The sequence below is a fragment of the Nomascus leucogenys genome, chromosome 7b, assembly GCF_006542625.1.
Source record: "Nomascus leucogenys isolate Asia chromosome 7b, Asia_NLE_v1, whole genome shotgun sequence".
NCBI classification, from domain to species: Eukaryota; Metazoa; Chordata; class Mammalia; order Primates; family Hylobatidae; genus Nomascus; species Nomascus leucogenys.
Genome location: NC_044387.1, coordinates 51,947,356 through 51,967,650, shown reverse-complemented (window position 1 = coordinate 51,967,650; position 20,295 = coordinate 51,947,356). Strand labels below are relative to the sequence as shown.

Sequence of the window (20,295 nt, the reverse complement as noted above, 5' to 3'; positions counted from 1 at the left end):
CCCACCCTCAGCCTCCTGCCTGCATCCCCATCCCCGATCTCTCTCTTCAAACATCTTATGTGCAGCCACCAGGATGACCTCCCTAAAGGCCAGCTCAGGAAGCCTCTTCAGGCTTAAAACTTGCACAAACACCCTGCTGTCTGATGGGATGTTATCCAAACTCCTTTACTGGGGGTACAAGGAGTAATGGCCTCCTCCCAACTCATCTTCAGAGCCTCAAACATCGCTTCCCACTGTCTTCCTCTCCAGCTACATTGACATATTCACTTTGCACAAAAAAATCACAAATTTATGTTTCTGTATGTTTGCCCTACAGCTCCCTTTGTCAGGAATTGCAATCTGTCCCTTGCTAATAACAGCTTATATTTACTGAGCACTTACTGTATACTTAACCCACTATTTTCTTTTTTTCTTTTTTCTTTTTTTTTTTTGAGACAGAGTCTTGCTCTGTCGCCCGGGCTGGAGTGCAGTGGCACGATCTCTGCTCACTGCAAGCTCCGCTTCCTGGGTTCACACCATTCTCCAGCCTCAGCATCCGGAGTAGCTGGGACTGCAGGCACCCACCACCACAACTGGCTAATTTTTTTGTATTTTTGGTAGAGGCAGGGTTTCACCGTGTTAGCCAGGATGTTCTCAATCTCCTGACCTCATGATCCGCCTGTCTCGGCCTCCCAAAGTGCTGGGATTACAGGCGTAAGCCACTGTGCCCGGCCTCTCAACCCATTATTTTCAAAATAGTCATGTGAAACACAGACTATCCATTTCACAGGCATGAGCCATTGCACCCAGCCTGAATGTACATATTTTTTAAATGTACATTTAAAAAATGTACATGGATTATCCCATTTCACAGATGAGGGGACTGAAGCATAGACAGGTAAATGACATGTCCCAAATCATACACCTAATAATAAGTGGCAGAGGCAGTACTTGAACCTAGAAGGCCTTACTCAAGGATATATGATCTTAGCCTCTATGCTAAATGGTTTCTTTAGTTTTCTTTTTCTTTCTTTTTGAGACAGAGTTTTGCTCTTGTTGCCCATGCTGTAGTGCAATGGCCCAATCTCGGCTCACTGCAACCTCCACCTCCCCGGTTCAAGCAATTCCCCTGCCTCAGCCTCCCAAGTAGCTGGGATTATAGGTGTGTGCCACCACGCCTGGCTAATTTTTGTATTTTTAGTAGAGGCAGGGTTTCGCCATGTTGGCCAGGCTGGTCTCGAACTCCTGACCTCAGGTGATCCGCCCGCCTCGACCTCCCATGAGCCGCTGTGCCTGGCCTATGGTTTCTTTAGTTTTCTTAACTTTGTCAAAATCCATCTCAAAAGGTCACCACCTCTGTGAAGTCTTCCATGATTTCTCTCTATGCCTTAACCAGGGAGAAGTCAGTTCATTTTTACTTCTTCCCAGCATTTTTTTCATTTTAACGTTAACACTTATCAGACTATATCATAGTTTTAAACATTTAAAAAATATGTACATTCAGGCTGGGTGCGATGGCTCATGACTATAATCCTAGCACTTGGGAGGCCAAGGCAGGTGGATTGCCTGAGCTCAGGAGTTCAAGACCAGCCTGGGCAACATGGTGAAACCCCATCTCTACTACAATACAAAAAATTAGCCGGGCCTGGCAGCGTGCGCCTATAGTCCCAGCTACTCGGGAGGCTGAGGTAGGAGAATTGCTTGAACCCAGGGGGCGGAGGTTGCAGTGAGAGATTGCACCACTGTACTCCAGCCTGGGCAACAGAGCGAGACTCCATCTCCAAGAGCGAGACTCCATCTCCATTAAAAAAAAAAAAAAGTACATTCATATTATGTTATACAATATACAATCAATTAGATATTACTAAATTGTTAGCAGTCATTAATTCTGGGTGAGTGGCACTGATGGGCAGAGATGAAGGGAGAAGTTTCTCTTTCTATCTTATGAACTTCTAATTTCTTTGATTTAGATTTTTGTTTTGTTTTGAGACAGGGTCTCATTCTGTTGCCCAGGCTGGAGTGCAGTGGTGTGATCACAGTTCATTGCTGCCTCAACCTCCCAGGTTCAAGCCATCCTGCTGCCTCAGCCTCCCAAAGTAGCTATGACTATAGGCGCATACAATCATGCCTGGCTAATTTATTAAAACTTTTGCAGAGATGGGGTCTTGTTATGTTGCCCAGACTGGTCTCAAACTCTTGGCCTCAAGTGATCCTCCTGCCTTGGCCTCCCAAAGTGCTAGGATTAGAGTTGTCAGTGATTTAGATTTTTAACAAGCATGGGTTACTTTCATATTTTAAGAAATATCAATAATAATTTTTATTATTTTTATTACTTTTTAAAAGATAGGGTCTTACTCTGTCACCCAGGCTGGAGTACAATGGTGTAATCATAGCTCACTGCAACCCTCTAACCTCTGGGCTCAAGCTATCCTCCTGCCTCCACCTCCCAAGTATGCAGGACTACAAGTGCATGCCACTATGTCCAGCTAAATGTTGAGTTAAAAAAAATTATTTTGTAGTGATAGGGTCTCACTATGTTGCCAGGCCAGTCTCTACTTTTTTGAAGTCTGTGAAGAACTCAAGTGGCCTCAAGTGATCCTCCCACGTCAGCTTCCCAAAGTGCTGGGATTACAGGAATAATATCTTTTTAGTGAACAGTAATAACCAGTCTTAGATCTTGGCTTAAAGAAAAACAGAAAAAGGACAGATTCTACAGCCAGAGAGACATGGCTGTGAGTTCCCGCTCAGCCACTGCCTGATGCCCACTCAGCAATGAGGCTCTTCCTGGAGCCTCCACATCATCACCTATAAAAGGGGTTAATACCTCGTTGGGTTGAGGAATAAGTGAGCGATGATAGTATAGGTCTCAGGACTGTGGCTGGTATACAGTAAGTGCTTAATAAATGTTCTATATTATTGTGGTTAAATTGTCACTGTGGGCTAAGATTCCAGGTGAGTATGATGCCAGCTTCAGAAGGAAATAACTTCTAGGCGGGCCCCCTATGTCCCCCATCTCACCCACCCGCCATCCCCATCCCCTAGATCCCCTTGCTGCCCCCAGCCACCTGCACATGATGTTACGCAGCTTCTCCAAGTTGGCGGACGTGAAGTACCAGTAGTTGCGGTCGCACCTCTGCACATCCTTCTCGATGCGGTGCAGGTTCACCGTGTACAGGTCCAGCAGCTCTGGCTATAGGCCATCGGGGCAGGGGGTAGGGGGAAGAAATGAAAAATTACATCTAAGTCCCCACTGGGAGGCAGCAATCCTATCTCCTCCTCCTAACCCTCTCCTGTTGTCACTGAAAATACATCTCCCACCTGGACCAGCCAGGTGTTTGATTTTGTTTGTTTGTTTTCTGGGAGGGTGTCTTTAATTTGCAGGCTGAAAATTCTCCCTCAGAGAGTTACAACTATAGCTGGAAGTGAACCTCTCTCTGCTGAAAACTGGACAAGGAGAATGAAGAACTGAACAGAGGTCAAATTCTAGTAACGTACTGGCCTGGCTGCTTGAACAATTACCTTAATTTCAAAATGGCTCAATGATATGGCAAGAAAATAAGAAATATTTAAGGACCAAAAACTAACCCAGAAAGGTGAGAAAACACCAAAGCTGGCCCTTGCCTTAAGGAAAGCTGCCAAAGTGGGAAAATTTAAGCTTAGATTTAATTGTTTTATGCTCCACTACTCAAGTTGAAGATCTAATAAGAGACCTTCCTATAGGAAGGTAGGGCCCTGAAGAGTCACACACTCAGAAAGGGAAAACTAGAAAAACCCACTAATATCTTGAGATCTCAAAACAATTGCCTGCCCACAGTGACAGCAATATTTTTCATCCACAGTTCACCTCATGAATGTTGTCACTTTGGGTCTGAGTAAAACAGTTACAATACCTGACTGATTGTACCTTGAACATAGTTATTAAATTAAATGTAAATGTTATCTCCCTGGATAATTAAGAGCCACAAATCAGGTTTGTAACTCATGCGGTTTATAACCCAAACTCCCATTACCTGGGTGGTCTGAAAGATCAGAGAATGTAGTTGTCATCTCATATTTGTTATTTCCCTGGTACTAGAAAGAAGCAGAAGAAAACCCCTCTCTTGAGGAATCTACCTTCCACCTGGGTCTTAAATAGTACAGCAGATAATATGCCAAGAAATATGAGCTCATGTTCAAAAATCACAAAATGCTCAGAGAAAGAAGGTGCCAGGAGTGATGGTCGGCACAAATACAAGACAACAGAATCAGAGCCATCAGGGCCTCAGTTGTTAGAAGTATCAGAAACAGATCATAAAATAAGTATGTTTACTGTATTTAAAGAAATAAGGCCGGCGCTATGGCTCACGCCTGTAATCCCAGCACTTTGGGAGGCCGAGGTGGGCGGATCACTTGAGGTCGAGAGTTTGAGACCAGCCTGACCAACATGGAGAAAACCCATCTCTACTAAAAATACAAAATTAGCTGGGCATGGGTGCGCACTTGTAATCCCAGCTACTCGGGAGGCTGAGGCAGGAGAATCGCTTGAACCTGGGAGGCAGAGGTTGCGGTGAGTCGAGATCACGCCATTGCACTCCAGCCTGGGCAACAAGAGCGAAACTCTGTCTCAAAAATAAATAAATAAATAAATAAAGAAGAGGTTAACAATAAGAACAAAAGCTGGGGTGCACTGGTTCATGCCTGTCATCCCAACACTCTGCGAGGGCACAGCGGGTAGATTACTTGAGGCCAGTTCAAGACCAGCCTGAGCAACATGGCAAAACCCCATCTCTATAAAAAATACAAAAAATTAGCCTGGCATGGTGGTACATCCCTGTAGTCCCAGCTACTCGTGGGGCTGAGGTGGGAGGAAGGATTGCTTGAGCCCAGGAGGTGAAGGCTGCAGTGATTGCGCCACTGCCCTCCAAACCACGCACAGGGGACTATCTCAAAAAAAAAAAAAAAAAAAAAAAAAAGAGCAACAGACTATAAAATAATCAACTAAGTCATTTTATAGCATATTTGAAGAAAGGCCAAATAAAATGTTAAAAAAACATATTAAACACTAGAGACAGGTGACAGAAAATAAAACATTCTGGAAAAGAGAATTACTCAATTGAAAGGAGATCTGAAGAAACGATCCAGAATTCAGCACAGAAAGACAAAGAAATGATAAAAAAGAGAAGCAAGCTAGGCGTGGTGGCTCACGCCTGTAATCCCAGCACTTTGGGAGGCCAAGGCGGGCAGATCATGAGGTCAGCAGATCGAGACCATCCTGGCTAACCCGGTGAAACCCTATCTCTACTAAAAATACAAAAAATTAGCCGGGCGTGGTGGCGGATGCCTGTAGTCCCTGCTACTTGGGAGGCTGCGGCAAGAGCATGAATTTGGGGGGCGGAGGTTGCAGTGAGCCGAGATCACGCCACTGCACTCCAGCCTAGGTGACAGAGCAAGACTCTGTCTCAATTAAAAAAAAGAAAAGAAAAGCAAAAAATGTGGAAGCCACTGAGGTATGTGCTTCATCTGAATAAGAGAGTAGACTAAGAAAGAGGAAAACATGAGTGACACAAAAGGAAGCTCAAGATCAGGACGAGGAAGATCGTGAATGATAATGACACATCAGGTGCAGTGGAGTGCAGGGCGTCAGTAGGCTTTTGGGGAGAAGTCCTTGGACACACAGAACAAATGAAAAACATGATATGTCTGAATGTTTGAAAAGAGATTTAGGGAAGTGGCAAAGACTTCTGGGGGTGAACTGACTTTAAATAAGCAGCAAACTAAGAAAAAGAAAACAGGAAAATGAAATCACATCTAGGAAAAACAAATTTTTTTACAGGAAAGACAAAAATTAGGACAGTTTACTACATGGCTTACATATTACTCTGTTAAAATAATGCAAGCACTGACATTTACAGTAGATGCATAAAATATTATAACACTGTACATGTGTTTTGAGATGGAGTCTTGCTCTGTTGCCCAGGCTGGAGTGCAGTGGTACGATCTCCGCTCACTGCAAGCTCCGCCTCCTGGGTTCACACCATTCTCCTGCCTCAGCCTCCCAAGTAGCTGGTACTACAGGTGCCCGCCACCATGCCCAGCTAATTTTTTGTATTTTTAGTAGAGACAGGGTTTCACCATGTTAGCCAGGATGGTCTTGATCTCCTGACCTCATGATCCGCCCGCCTCGGCCTCCCGAAGTGCTGGGATTACAGGCGTGAGCCACAGTGCCCGGCCCCCTTTTTAAAATACTACATTATCTTCTCTCCCAAATGGGTTTCTACAGTGAATCCTCCATGATGGAAAAAATGCAATGAACCAGAGGTCTGACTCTGGGGTCATTCTGGATAACAGGCTTGTAGTACATCCCACCCTGCTGCAGCTGGAAAGAAGGAAATGGAACGGAGGGTCCTGGTGACTTACAGAGTAGGTGACGCCGCTGGAAGACACAGGGGACACCTCGTTGGCAGAAGTAGTCACAGCCAGAGAAGCCAGAGCAGGGAAGAGACTTTCCATCTCAGGCTCCTCTGAGAGGTTGTCCTCGCTGTCCGCCTGGTCACGTTTCTCTGTCTCGCTGCTCCTCCAGCCCTCCATCACAACATCGTCCTTTTCAGGCAAGGCCACGTCCAGGCTGCCCGTGATGGACATGAACTCGTCCATGCTCTCGTTGGCCAGGAGGTCGCTCTCCAGGCTGTCCTGCACGGCCAGCTCCTCCCGGGGAGCCTCATCCTGGGATGTGGTGGCCTCACTGCTCTGCCTGTCATCCACGCTGCCATCCCTAGGTCGCAGCACCGGGGGGGTGTTCCGCTGGGCATCCAAGACACTGTCTTCTGTGCTCAGACTGGGCTCCGAGTGCTCTGAGAGGCCCGAGGAGAAGTTATGGGAGGAAGGATGACCCGAGTCTGGGGAACAAGTGCCGTTCACTAGGTTCCCATTGGGGATCTTGGGCTGTTTCTCCTCCAATCTGCCTTCAGCCTCCACCTGCTCCACCTCATCCACAGACTCAAACACCTGAAGACAAGGTGCACAAAAACAGATGGACCAGCATGTCGACTGCAGCATTACTTACATCAGCAACCTAAACATCCAACAACAGGTGATTGGCTTAAATATGGATCAAGCATGCAGTGGAATACCATACAGTCAGTGAAAAGAACGAGGCAAAACAAGGTGTAATATATGCTCCCATTTGTGACAAATAAGAAAGTGATCTAGGCTGGGCATGGTGGCTCACGCCTGCAATCCCAGAATTTTGGGAGGCCGAGGCAGGTGGACTGCTTGAACCCAAGAGTTCGACACCAGCCTGGGCAACATGGTGAAACCTGGTCTCTGCAAAAAATACAAAAAATTAGCCTGGTATGGTGGCGCACACATGTGGTCTCAGCTACTTGGGGGGCCGAGGTGGGAAAATCACCCGAGCCTGGGGAGTCAAGGCTTCAGTGAGCTGTGACCATCATGCCACTGCACTCCAGCCTTGGTGATGGGAGTGAGACTGTCTCAAATAACAATAAAAAAGTGATCTATGTGCTTGTGTATGCATAAAATAATCCACAAAGAGACAAGAAAGTACTGCAGTTGACTCTGTTTGGTTTTGTTTTTTGAGATGGAGTTTCTCTCTTGTCACCTAGGCTGGAGTGCAGTGGCACAATCTTGGCTCACTGCAACCTCCACCTCCCGGGATCAAGTGATTCTCCTGCCTCAGCCTCCCGAGTAGCTGGGATTACAGGCACTCACCACCACGCCTGGCTGATTTTTGCATTTTTAGTAGAGATGGGGTTTTACCATGCTGGCCAGGCTGGTCTCTAACTCCTGACCTCAGGTGATCCACCCACCTCGGCCTCCCAGAGTGCTGCGATTACAGGCGTGAGCCACCGCACCCCGCCTGCAGTTGACTCTGAGAAGGGGGTACTAGGGAATCAAAATAAGGGGAGACAATAACTTTTCATCATAAAGACTTTTACCATGTGTACATAAGTTTATTTTTATGTTTTTATTTATTTATTTAAGATGGAGTCTCGCTCTGTTGCCCAGGCTGGAGTGAAGTGGCACGATCTTGGCTCGCCGCAACCTCCGCCTCCTGGGTTCATGCAATTCTCCTGCCTCAGCCTCCCAGGTAGCTTGGATTACAGGCGTGTGCCACCATGCCCAGCTAATTTTTGTATTTTTAGTAGAGTCAGGGTTTCACCATGCTGGCCAGGCTGGTCTCGAACTGCTGATCTCAGGTCATTCACCTGCCTCGGCCTCCCAAAGTGCTGGGATTACAGGCATGAGCCACCATGCCCAGCCTCATGTATACATAATTTTTCTCATTCAAAAAATTAGTTAACACATGGAAAAGGCAAAAAAAAAAACCACAAAAAATAAAAAAACCCTATTACTTTTACACCCATGTGGTTAACTATTGTCAATAAATTTTTAAAGTTAGATATACATGAAATACTATGAAAAAAATCTCCAGAATACATTTTAGAGATTTTTTTTGTGATTCTTTGTGTCCTTAGGTCATATCAAGGGTACGCAGTTAAAGATCATGTTCCAAAGTCACTTGAAATATTTCTTCCCTGTGTGGTTATGTCACCAACTTGATTTATGGTTAGTTTCATGTGTTTCTGTGTTTTCAAAAACTTCTTTTTGATTCAGTTGATTTTAATTATGTAAAAAGTTTACCTAGCTTCAGAGTCAAAACCAGAGTTTTTTTTTTTAATCCAAAATCAAAATTAGGAAGCAAGGCATATTCAAGGAAATGTAGCTTCTGTCTCTGCCCCCGCCTCTCTCGGTAAGCATTCTGATTCATTTCTGGTTTCTCCTTATACCATTCTCAAAAGTGGAGGCAAATATGTACAGATATTAATATTGCCTCTTCTAACACAAAAGATGACAATACACTATGCATGTTTTTGCACTTGGCTTTGTGTGTGCATGTGTGTGAGACAGGGTTTCACTCTGTCGCCCAGGCTGGAGTGCAGTGGCGTGATCACGGCTCACTGCAGCCTCAACCTCCTGGGCCCTGGTGATTCTCCCACCTTAGCCTCTGGAGTAGCTGGGACTACAGGCACGCACCACCATGCCCAACTAATTTTCTTTCGTATTTTTTGTAGAGACAGGGTTTTGCCATGTTGCCCAGACTGGTCTTGAGCTCCTGGGCTTAAGCTATCTGCCTACCTTGGCCTCCCAAAGTGCTGGGGTTACAAGTGTGAACTACCATGCCCAGCCAGCTTTTCTCTTTAAAAACGGAGTGAGATTGAGTTATCTCTTTTCACTGATTGAAATGGAAAGTTGTTGAACAACATATATGATGGCATTTATGTACACATTTAAAATAAAACTACCAAACATTGCCATATATTATCTATATATTTCTGTGTATGTATATGCATACAGAAGGTTTTGAAAAGAACACAGCAAACTGATGATAGTGGTGTTATTTCAAGGGAGGGCAAGCAGAGATTAAGGACTATCAAAGCAGACTTTGACTTTCTCTACAATGTTTTAGTTTTTTGCAGGGGTGACAGATCCATATATTTCTTGCATTACCAAAAAAAAAAAAAAAACAACATTTAATGCTAATGTAAAAAGCTAAAACAAATAAAGCAAAAAGTGACCTACAGATGACGGACACCCAATCCCCATGACCCCAGGTGGAAGGGAGAGGCGTGGGTGGGAGGGGGCGAGGCCTCCACAAGGTCACCTGTGTGCTGCTGCTGGAGTCGCTGTGCAGGCGGATGTTCTGGTGGCCCGAACTGCAGCTCTGGGAGGACTGAGAGAAGAAGGAGCAGGAGGGAGGGAGGGTGAGGCTGCACCCTGGCCCAGAGCAGGAAGGACTGCTGGGCTGGGAGCCAGGAAGTCTAGTTTCATCTCTATTCCTAACCTGCACAAGTCCTCTCTCACAGCATGTTTCCTAGCTGTAAAATGAAAGTGGGGGACCACTCCCTGCTTCCTGGAGCCTCTTCAGAGACCACTTGGACCTCTGGGTTCCCACCTCTCACCTCTGCAACTAGAGCACCCCACCTTTAACTGCTCTGTAATGGAGACTTCTGGCCAATATTTCAGTTCAACTCACAGAGTAACTGGTTCTATTAACGGCTCCACTGTTTTTTTTTTTCCATGATCCCTGTATACATGTTTCTGCCCTATAACCTCATAGTCCTTACCTACTCTGAACTAGACTTGGCCATGTGGCTTGCTTTTGTCAATGGGATGTTAACAAACTTGACTCAGCAGAGGCTTAGAACACCCTTGTGCATTTCCGCTTTCTCTCTATGGCATCTGCTTTCACCGTGAGAGCGTGTCCACGTTAACTTGCTGGACAGCGACGCACGTGGAGCACAGCTGAGTCACCCCAGACAAATAGGAGAGCCCAACCAAGATAAACAAATGTTTTAGTTGACCAGTTACGGACAGCTGGTGCCAGAATAAGCCTCACCCAGCCCAGTTAAGAACAGAACTTCCCAGCTGACCCACAGAGCTGTGAGCAAAAATCAACGCTGACTGTTGGAAGTCATTGATTTTTGGTGGTTTGTTACACACTGTTATTGTGGCAATTGATGACTGATATAATCACCGGTGAAGAAAATTAACTATTTTTTGAGAGAGAGTTTCGCTCTTGTTGCCCAGGCTGGAGTGCAGTGATGCAATCTCGGCTCACTGCAACTTCCGCCTCCTGGGTTTAAGTGATTCTCCTGCCTCGGCCTCCCAAGTAGCTGGGATTACAGGCGCTTGGCTAATTTTTGTATTTTTAGCAGAGATGGGGTTTCATCATGTTGGCCAAGGCTGGTGTTGAACTCGTGACCTCAGGTGATCCACCCGGCTTGGCCTCCCAAAGTACTGGGATTACAGGTGTGAGCCACCACCCTCAGTCAAGAATTAACTTTTTACTGAGATCCTACTTTGGGCTATTAAACTGGAAGTTGTGGGAGGACAGACCAGTCTGTCTGGGTCACTGGAACATTCCTGATATCCCAGGATATTCCTGATAGTACCTGCACATAGTAGATACTCAATAAGCATTTGATGAATCAATGAAAGTCAGGCAGTGTGCCAGGCACTTTATATACATTGTCTTGTTTGGACTGTACACAAACCTCCTCTACACCTGATTATTCCCATTTTACAGATGCAGAAAACTGAGGCCCAGAAGAAAAGGTACTGGTAGGGAACCCCAGAACTACTAAATTGTGGGACTAGAGTTTGAATTCAGGTCTGATTCCAAAGTCACCCCACACTCTTAAAGAAAAAGCCAGGGGTGAGACTGTCACCAGGCCCCAGATACCCAGCCTTCACCACTCTTAGAACAGCCCAATGAAGCAGACCTTGACCTTCCCCAGCCCCCGTGCTCCCCAAGGCCAGCCGCCCATCACCTCATTGCTGATGGTTGAGTCCCTGTGCAACATCCGGTGCAGGTGGCTGTCCAGGCTGGCCCCGGATGAGCATTTGGCCAGGGCGGCCGCATGGGACTCCCGCTCCCTCTGCCGCACGATCGCCTCGCAGCCCAGCCACTCAGCCATGGTCTGTGCGTAGCAGGCATGAATCTGCTCGTCCACCTGCCAGGGCAGATGCAATGTCACCCGAGGTGTCAACAAAGGGGCGCCTGGGGAGGGCCAGACCAACGTGGAAGAGAGTGGCTCTGATCCATCCGACATTCATGCAGTTAACATCCAGCAGATATTAACTGAGCACCTACTATGCTATGCCTAGCACTGGTTAGGCTCTGAAGACAAAATGGGAGCAAGGCTACCTCTTTCTTTATTTCCCTCCTTCCTTTATTCATTCATGCATACATATATAAATTTCAACTATTCATTGAGTCCTTACTATGTGCTAGACAGTACATAGGCCCTGGGGATACAAAAGTGAGAAGACTGTTTCTATTTTTCTTTCCCTCCCTCCCTCCCTTTCTTTCTTGACAGAGTATTGCTCTGTCACCAGGCTGGAGCGCAGTAGCACAATCTTGACTCACTGCAGCCTCCTGGGTCCAAGCGATTCTCCTCCCTCAGCCTCCTGTGTAGCTGGACTACAGGCGTGCGCCACCACGCCCAGCTAATTTTTGTATTTCTTTTTTTTTTTTTTGTAGTAGAGACAGGGTTTCACCTTGTTGGCCAGGACGGTCTTGATCTCTTGACCTTGTGATCTGCCCGCCTCAGCCTCCCAAAGTGCTGGGATTACAGGCGTGAGCCACTGCGCCCGGCCGAAAGTGAGAAGACTGTTTCTTTCTTTTTTTACTACCTTCCCCCTCTCTTTCCTCATTCATTCATCCATTCATCCTCTCACTCAATTTGATAAGTACCTATTACATACCAGGCACCAAACTAGCCATGTGGAATACAAGATGAGCAAGATGATGACCTTCCTCCACCCATCCACTCAATCAACGCATGACCGGAGGGCCTCCCATGTACCCCACATGGGCTACAGGTGCTGAGGATACAATACAAATACCAACCCGCTTCCTTTCCTTACAGCAATGGCCTTACAGAAGGGCCACAGATTTCCAGCTTTTTCCTTGTGGGATTCAGCAAAGAGGTGGGGAGCTTCCATTGTCCCTGAGTAACACAGCCCAGGTAACAGGCTCTGCGTCTGCCAGACCTCTGGGCACCACGGGGACGGATAGGCTGATCTAGGTAAGGAGAGCCAGGATGGGAAAAGAGAGGGTGGGGAGCTGGACCCTCTCCTATGGCTACTTAGGACTTCGGAAGGGGGACCGAGGGTCCATCCTGCCCAAGGGCCTCGCCTGAGCCGCTCCCTCCTGCCCACCTCCCTGAGACTCCTCCAAGCCCTGCCCACCTCCCAATTCCCACTGCCATCCTAGGCCAGGGTTACACCACTTTCACCTAGATGCATGGCCCCAGCAGCCTCCATCCAGGTCTCTGTTGCAGCCTGGCCACCCCACCCCCTGATCCATGCACCACTTAGCAGTTGTGATCCTTGTCTCCTCTCCAGCCTCCCCTCTCATTGCTGCCTCCACCGTCCTACTCCTGGATGTCTCAGCAACTCACGCCCACCATGCCCTTCCTGCCCCTCCCTAAACCCACGCAGACACACACACACCACATCACGCTGGTCTCCCCTCCAGACCTCTGCCTGTGCTGTCTTCTCTTCCCTTCTTCACCCTCTTGGCCTGAAAAGTAATTCCTTCTGAGAATTTAGGAACAAACAGTTCCTCCAGGAGTCTTCTCTGACCGCCTTCCCCCCTGCCCGTCTTAGGTGCTTCCCATGTGCTCCTGCAGCCCTCGGGCCTGCCTCAATCCCACCAGTGACCACCACAACCCCCATGAAACTGGGAAGGACCTCACCTACTGTGCTTCTGCATCCCCAGCTCTGAGCACGGGGCTCTGCGCATCAGAGTTGTCAGTTACTGACTGCCCAGGAAGCCACCAGGCAGGGGTGAAGTGTGGAGGGGCCTCACACTAGCACTGAGATGAACTTCAGACATTTCACTGGCATGGGTCCTTATAATACAGAACTACAGAAACTTTCTGCTTTCTACTCTCCTTCAACTTTTCTGATTACCCCAGGGAGAAAGGGCCAGTCTGGTGCTCCTGTGCTTCCCATACTTCTCGATACTTTATAATCTCCCCTCCATCCTTTATATTTTTTTAGATAGGGTCTTACTTTGTCACTCAGGCTGAAATGCAGTGGCACAATCATAGCTCGCTGCAGCCTCCAGCTCTTGGACTCAAGCAATCCTCCCATCTCAGCCTCCTGAGTAGCTAGGACTACAAGCACATGCTACCGTGCCCAGCTAGTTTTTAAATTTTTTGTAGAGATGGGGGTCACGCTATGTTGCTCAGTCTGGTCTTGAACTCCTGGCCTCAAGCAATCCTCTTGCCTTGGCCTCCCAAACACAACCTCCCTTTTTAACAAAGAGAGGGCAGGCCTTAGGCAGGCTATAACATCTAGTTAGAACAGAACTGCACTATTTAATCTTACTGTATTTTTACAGTCAGTTTCCTTCTATTCACGGCAAGTTATACTGGCTTCCCACTTATGGCAGGGACATAAAATATCTTTTAAAATAAGTTGTATAACTCTTAAGTGAGTCAATTTAAAGAGAAATGTTAAATAAATAATAGTACAAGAGATACACGAATATAGAGTGTAAAATACCACCAGATTTTAGGCCAGGTGCAGTTGGCTCACGCCTGTAATCCCAGCACTTTGGGAGTCTGAGGCGGACAGATCACAAAATCAGGAGTTCAAGACCAGCCTGGCCAACCTAGTGAAACCCCGCCTCTACTAAATATACAAACAAAATTAGCTGGGCGTGGTGGCAGGCGCCTGTAGTCCCAACTACTTGGGAGGCTGAGGCAGGAAAATCGCTTGAACCCAGGAGGCAGAGGTTGCAGTGAGCTGAGATCACACCACTGCACTCCAGCCTGGGCAACAGAGAAGACTCCGTCCCCCCCCACCAAAAAAAAAAAAAAAAAAAAAAACCATACACAAGCAGATGCAAAATCTGGTGAAATCCTAGTAGTAAGGCCTGTAGTCTAACTAGTTGTATTGTGTCAGTGTTAATGCACTGGTTTTGACAGTGTATTTTGGTTACATAAACTGTTACCACCGGGGAAAGCTGGGTGATGGGTACCTGGGACCTCTGTTACTTTTGCAGCTTCTTGTGAACTTATAATTACAAATGCTTCTCGACTTACGATGGAGTTATGTCCCAATAAATGCATCATAAGTTGAAAATATCTTAAGTCAAAAATCCATTTAAGGCAGGGCACAGTGGCTCATGCCTGTAATCCCAGCACTTTGGGAGGCCAAGGCGGGCGGATCACGAGGTCAGGAGATCCAGAGATCCTATCTTTAACACAGTGAAACCCTGTCCCTACTAAAAATACAAAAAATTAGCTGGATGTGGTGGCGGGTGCCTGTAGTCCCAGCTACTTGGGAGGCTGAGGCAGGAGAATGGCGTGAACCCGGCAGGCAGAGCTTGCAGTGAGCTGAGATCACGCCACTGCACTCCAGCCTGGGTGACAGAGCAAGACTCCATCTCAAAAAAATAAAAAAAATCCATTTAAGGCCAGGACCGGTGGCTCACGCCTATAATCCCAGCACTTTGGGAGGCCGAAGTGGGTGGATCACTTGAGGTCAGGAGTTCGAGACCAGCCTGGCCAACATGGTGAAACCTCGTCTCTACTAAAAATACAAAAATTAGCCAGGTGTGGGCCAGGCGCGGTGGCTCACGCTTGTAATCCCAGCACTTTGGGAGGCCGAGGCGGGCGGATCACGAGGTCAGGAGATCGAGACCACGGTGAAACCCCGTCTCTACTAAAATTATACAAAAAAAATTAGCCGGGTGTGGTGGCGGGCGCCTGTAGTCCCAGCTACTCGGAGAGGCTGAGGCAGGAGAATGGCGTGACCCCGGGAGACGGAGCTTGCAGTGAGCCGAGATTGCGCCACTGCACTCCAGCCCGGGCGACAGAGCAAGACTCCGTCTCAAAAAAAAAAAAAAAAAAAAAAAAAAAAAAATTAGTCAGGTGTGGTGGTGCATGCCTATAATCCCAGCTACTTGGGAGGCCCAGGCAGGGTAATTGCTTGAGCCTGGGAAACGGAGGTTGCAGTGAGCCAAGATCACACCACTGCACTGCAGCCTGGGCAATAGAGCGAGACTCTGCCTCAAAAAAAAATGCATTTAATAATGTGATAAAGCCATCATGAAGTCAAAACATTATAAGACCAACCATTGGAAGTTGGGGACCATTTATATTTCAAAATAAAAAGTTCAAAAATATGAATTGCATCTGTTTCTTTTTACTTTTAAAATGTGACTATGAGGGCCAGGCACGGTGGCTCACGCCTGTAATCTCAGCACTTTGGGAGGTTGAGGCGGGCAGATCACGAGGTCAGCAGTTTGGGACAAGCCTGGCCAACATAGTGAAACCCCGTCTCTACTAAAAATACAAAAATTAGCTGGGTGTGGTGTCGGGCGCCTGTACCCAGCTACTGGGGAGGCTGAGGCAAGAGAATCACTTGAACCCGGGAGGCAGAGGTTGCAGTAAGCCAAGATTGCACCACTGCACTCCAGCCTGGGCAACAGAGCAAGACTCTGACAGACAGAGACTCTGTCTCAAAAAAAAAAAGAAAGTGACTATGAAAACATTTAAAATTACACGTGTTACTATAATCAAGACAGAGTGGTACTGGCAGAAGGACAGATTCATAGATCACCGGAACAGAAGAACCCAGAAACAGACCTACAAGCATGTTCCCAACTGTTTTTCTGTTATTGTTTTGTTTTTTTGAGATGGAGTCTTGCTCTATTGCCCATGTTGGAGTGCAGTGGCGTGACTTCGGCTCACTGCAACCTCCACCTCCCAGGTTCAAGCGATTCTCCTGCCTCAGCCTCCTGAGTAGCTGGGACTAGAGGCGCCTGCCACCATGCCCAGATGATTTTTGTTTTTGTTTTTGTTTTGTAATTTTAGTAGAGACGGGGTTTTCCTATGTTGGTCAGGCTGGTCTTGAACTCCTGACCTCAGGTGATCCACCCGCCTCGGCATCCCAAAGTGCTGGGATTATGGGCATGAGCCACCGCGCCCAGCCCCAGCTGTTTTTTAACAGTGCAAGAGCAATTCAATGGAGGAAGGACATCTTTTCAACAAATGATGCTGGAGCAATTGAACACCCAAAAATGAAAAATGAACTTTGACCTACATGACACACTGTATATACAAAAAAAAAAAAACTCAAAAGATTTTACGTCAAATGTAAAATAGAAAATTTTTAGGATAAATCGTAGGAGAAGATCTTCAGGACCTAGGGCTAGGCAAAATTTTCTTAGACTTTACACCAAAAGCACAATTCATAAAAGGAAAAATTGATAAACTGAGTTTCATTAAAAATTTAAAAATGTGTTTTGCAGAAAACCCTGCTTATACGATGAAAAGTTACAGACTTGGAGGAAATACTTGCCAATCACATATCTGAACAAAGGACTGTTATCAGAGTATATAAAGGACTCTCCAACTCCACAGGAAAAAAAAACAATCTAATTAGAAGGTGGACAAAAGGCGTTAGCAGACATTTCACCAGAGAAGATACTCAATGGCAAATAAACACATGAAAAGACCTTCAACTTCACTAGCCATTTGGAAATGCAAATTAAAACAATGAAATATCAATGATCCATGTCAGGTGGCTGAAATAAAAAAATAGTGACAAGACAAAACTCTGGTGAAGATGCAAGATTGGATCACTCATATTTTGCTGGTGGACACAGAAAATGGTACAGCCACTGCAGAAGTGTGGTAGTTTATTTTCTCCCCTTACAGACAGGGTCTCCCGATGTTGCCCAGGCTGCACCTGAACTCATGAGCTCAAGCGAACCTCTTGCTGGGACGAAAGGCATGTGCTACTGTGAAAGTTTGTCAGTTTCATACTACTATATGACCCAGCAATTACATTCTTACTCATTTATCCCAGAGAAATGATAAGTTATGCTCATACAAAAACTGTACACGAATGTTCATTACAGCTTGATTTGTAACAGCCAAAAAACCAGAAACAACTCAGCTGTCTAGCAACAGGTGCTACAGCCACATCATGGAATACTACTCAGCCATCAAAAGGCATCAACTGTTGATACTCTCAACAACTTGGATGAGGTTTTATGCTGAGTGAAAAAAAAGTCAATCCCAAAACGTTACACACTGTATCATTCCATTTATATAACATTCTTGAAATGACAAAATTATAGAAATGAAGAACATATGATTAGTGGTTGCCAGGGATTAGGGCCAGGGTGTGGGTATGGGGGATGTGAGTCTGGCTATAAAAGGACAATGTGGGGGTCCTTATAGCATTAAAAATGTTCTGTATGTTGGCCGTGGTGATGGACACAGATCTACACATGTGAGAAAACTGAAGAGGAAACACACACACACACACACAGAGACACAAATGAGTACAAGTAAAACTGGGAAAGTCTGATTAAGATGAGTATATTATACCATGTCAATATTCTGGTTCCGATATTTTACTACCTTACAGTTTTGCAAGATATTACCATCAGAAAAAAATTGGGTAAAAGGATGCACATAGTTCTCCGCATTAATTTCTTACAACTGCATAATCTACACTTAGTCCAAAATTTAAAAACGTAAAAATTGCCTATGTGGCCTGTGTTGTGTTTCTATTGGACAGCGCCACCTTCAGGTTCCCATCTTCCCCGTATCTGCCTCCCCTTCCTTGGTCCAGCATGAAACCAGAGCCCCCCGCCCCACAGTATCTGGATCCTTTTGTTGCCAAAGACCCCAGTGCCCATGGCAGGTAACCGACCTCTTTCCTTTCTGTTTCCGTCATCCCGAACTGGTAGTGGCCCAGGAGGAAGGGCCACACGGCCTTGCGGATCTCAGGCTGGATGCCCCCGTAGTAGATGAGGCGCAGCAGCTCCTGCTCCTCATAACTCTGTGGTGGGTGGGGAGGAGCAAAGAGTTTGGTCAACAGAAAACCAGGGGGTGGTTTTAGTAGGGATGGGGTTTCACCATATTGGCCAGATTGGTCTTGAACTCCTGACCTCCAGTGATCTGCCTGCCTTGGCCTCCCAAAGTACTGGGATTACAGGCGTGAGCCACTGCACCCAGCCACCCTATCTTCTTCTCTTTTTTTGAGACAGAGTCGCTCTGTCACCCAGGCTGGAGTGCAGTGGTGTGATCTTGGCTCACTGCAACCTCTGCCTCCCGGGTTCAAGCGATTCTCCTGCCTCAGCCTCCCGAGTAGCTGGGATTACCAGCGCTTGCCACCACATCTAGCTAATTTTTGTATTTTTAGTAGAGACGGGGTTTCACCCTGTTGGCCAGGCTGGTCTCGAACTTCTGACCCAAGGCTGGTCTCAGACTCCTGATCTCAGGTGATCCGCCCCCCTCGGCCTCCCAAAGTGCTGGGATTACAGGTGTGAGCCACTGCGCCTGGCCACCCTGAGCTATCTTCTCACCAATATTCCTCAACTCCTGTGCACCTGTCCTTCTAGAATACTAATTGGCAATACCCTAACTGTATCATTATGATCTACTTCCATGATCTACTTGGAGGTATGATCTACTTCTATGATCTACTTCTGTGGTCCAGCAGTCCTGCTTCTTGGACCTAGCCCTCAGATATCCTGGCGTGAATAAGGAAAGTCATAGGTACTTGGATATTTGTCGTGGCATCATATGAAAAAGCCAAACCCAGGTAACTCTCCAACTGCCCATCAATGGGTGAACATGCGTCCCTACATGGGTACGCAACACGGAGATGTAAAAGAGCGAGGGATACATCTATGGGGGCCTACATAAAAAGGTGTTCAGCTGGGCGTGTTGGCTCACACCTGTAATCCCAGCACTTTGGGAGACCGAGGTGGGCGAATCAAGAGGTCAGGAGTTCCAGACCAGCCTGGCCAACATGGTGAAACCTCATCTCTAGAAATACAGAAATTAGCTGGGCGCAGTGGTGCCCAACTACTTGGGAGGCTGAAGCAGAAGAATCGCTTGAACCCGGGAAGCGGAGCTTGCAGTGAGCCGAGATCGCGCCACTGCACTCCAGCCTGGGAGACAGAGAGAGACTCCGTCTCAAAAAAAAAAAAAAAAAGGCTGGGCGTGGTGGCTCACTCTTGTAATCCCAGCACTTTGGGAGGCCAAGGCGGGCGGATCACGAGGTCAGGAGTTCGAGACCATGGTGAAACCCCGTCTCTACTAAAAATACAAAAAAATTAGCCGGGCGTGGTGGCGGGCACCTGTAGTCCCAGCTACTCGGGAGGCTGAGGCAGGAGAATGGTGTGAACCCGGGAGGCAGAGCTTGCAGTGAGCCGAGATCACGCCACTGCACTCCAGCCTGGGTGACAGAGCGAGACTCCGTCTCCAAAAAAAAAAAAAAAAAGGTGTTCAATGTGTATCGTTAATTGAAAAAAAAAAAAGTTGTAAAACTATGTAATGTGAGTCTGTTTATGTAAAAAGAGAAAGGGCAGGCTATAATGAATTAATATTTTAATTAATTTTCAGCCCATTTTTGCCTTATGCTTATTTGAAAATATTATCTTGCAATTATTAATCTTGACTCAGTTCTAGGAAAATTTCTTGGCTGGGCGCAGTGGCTCATGCCTGTAATCCCAGCACTTTGGGAGGCTGAAGCGGGCAGATCACCTGAGGTCGGGAGTTTGAGACCAGCCTGACCAACATGGAGAAACCCCGTCTCTACTTAAAATACAAAATTGGCCGGGCATGGTGGCACATGCCTGTAATCCCAGCTATTTGGAGGCTGAGGCAGGAGAATTGCTTGAACCCAGGAGGCGGAGGTTGCGGTGAGCCTAGATCATGCCACTGCACTCCAGCCTGGGCAAAAAGAGCAAAACTCCAACTCAAAAAAAAAAAA

The 20,295-nt window shown here is 46.8% G+C and overlaps 1 protein-coding gene and 1 non-coding gene across 7 annotated transcripts in view; one reads left to right on the top strand and one right to left on the bottom strand.

Moving 5' to 3' along the window:
* Window positions 1-20,295, bottom strand: part of SGSM1 (small G protein signaling modulator 1) — a 119,828-nt gene that overhangs the window by 21,260 nt on the left and 78,273 nt on the right. For 3 of the 6 annotated variants that reach the window (XM_030815988.1, XM_030815984.1, XM_030815985.1), the window contains 5 exons: window positions 18,226-18,354; window positions 11,310-11,492; window positions 9,641-9,709; window positions 6,376-6,963; window positions 3,045-3,169 (listed from right to left, as the gene is read on the bottom strand). In XM_030815988.1, coding sequence (XP_030671848.1) covers window positions 3,045-3,169; window positions 6,376-6,963; window positions 9,641-9,709; window positions 11,310-11,492; window positions 18,226-18,354 — 1,094 coding nt within the window. Of the gene's footprint in view, window positions 1-3,044; window positions 4,051-6,375; window positions 6,964-9,640; window positions 9,710-11,309; window positions 11,493-18,225; window positions 18,355-20,295 lie in introns of those variants that run through there. The other 3 variants (XR_004030977.1, XM_030815987.1, XM_030815986.1) reach the window with 3 other exon arrangements.
* On the top strand, window positions 3,788-3,855 carry LOC115836160. Its single transcript, XR_004031150.1, has one exon. It is a non-coding gene; the product is annotated as a small nucleolar RNA SNORD56 (small nucleolar RNA).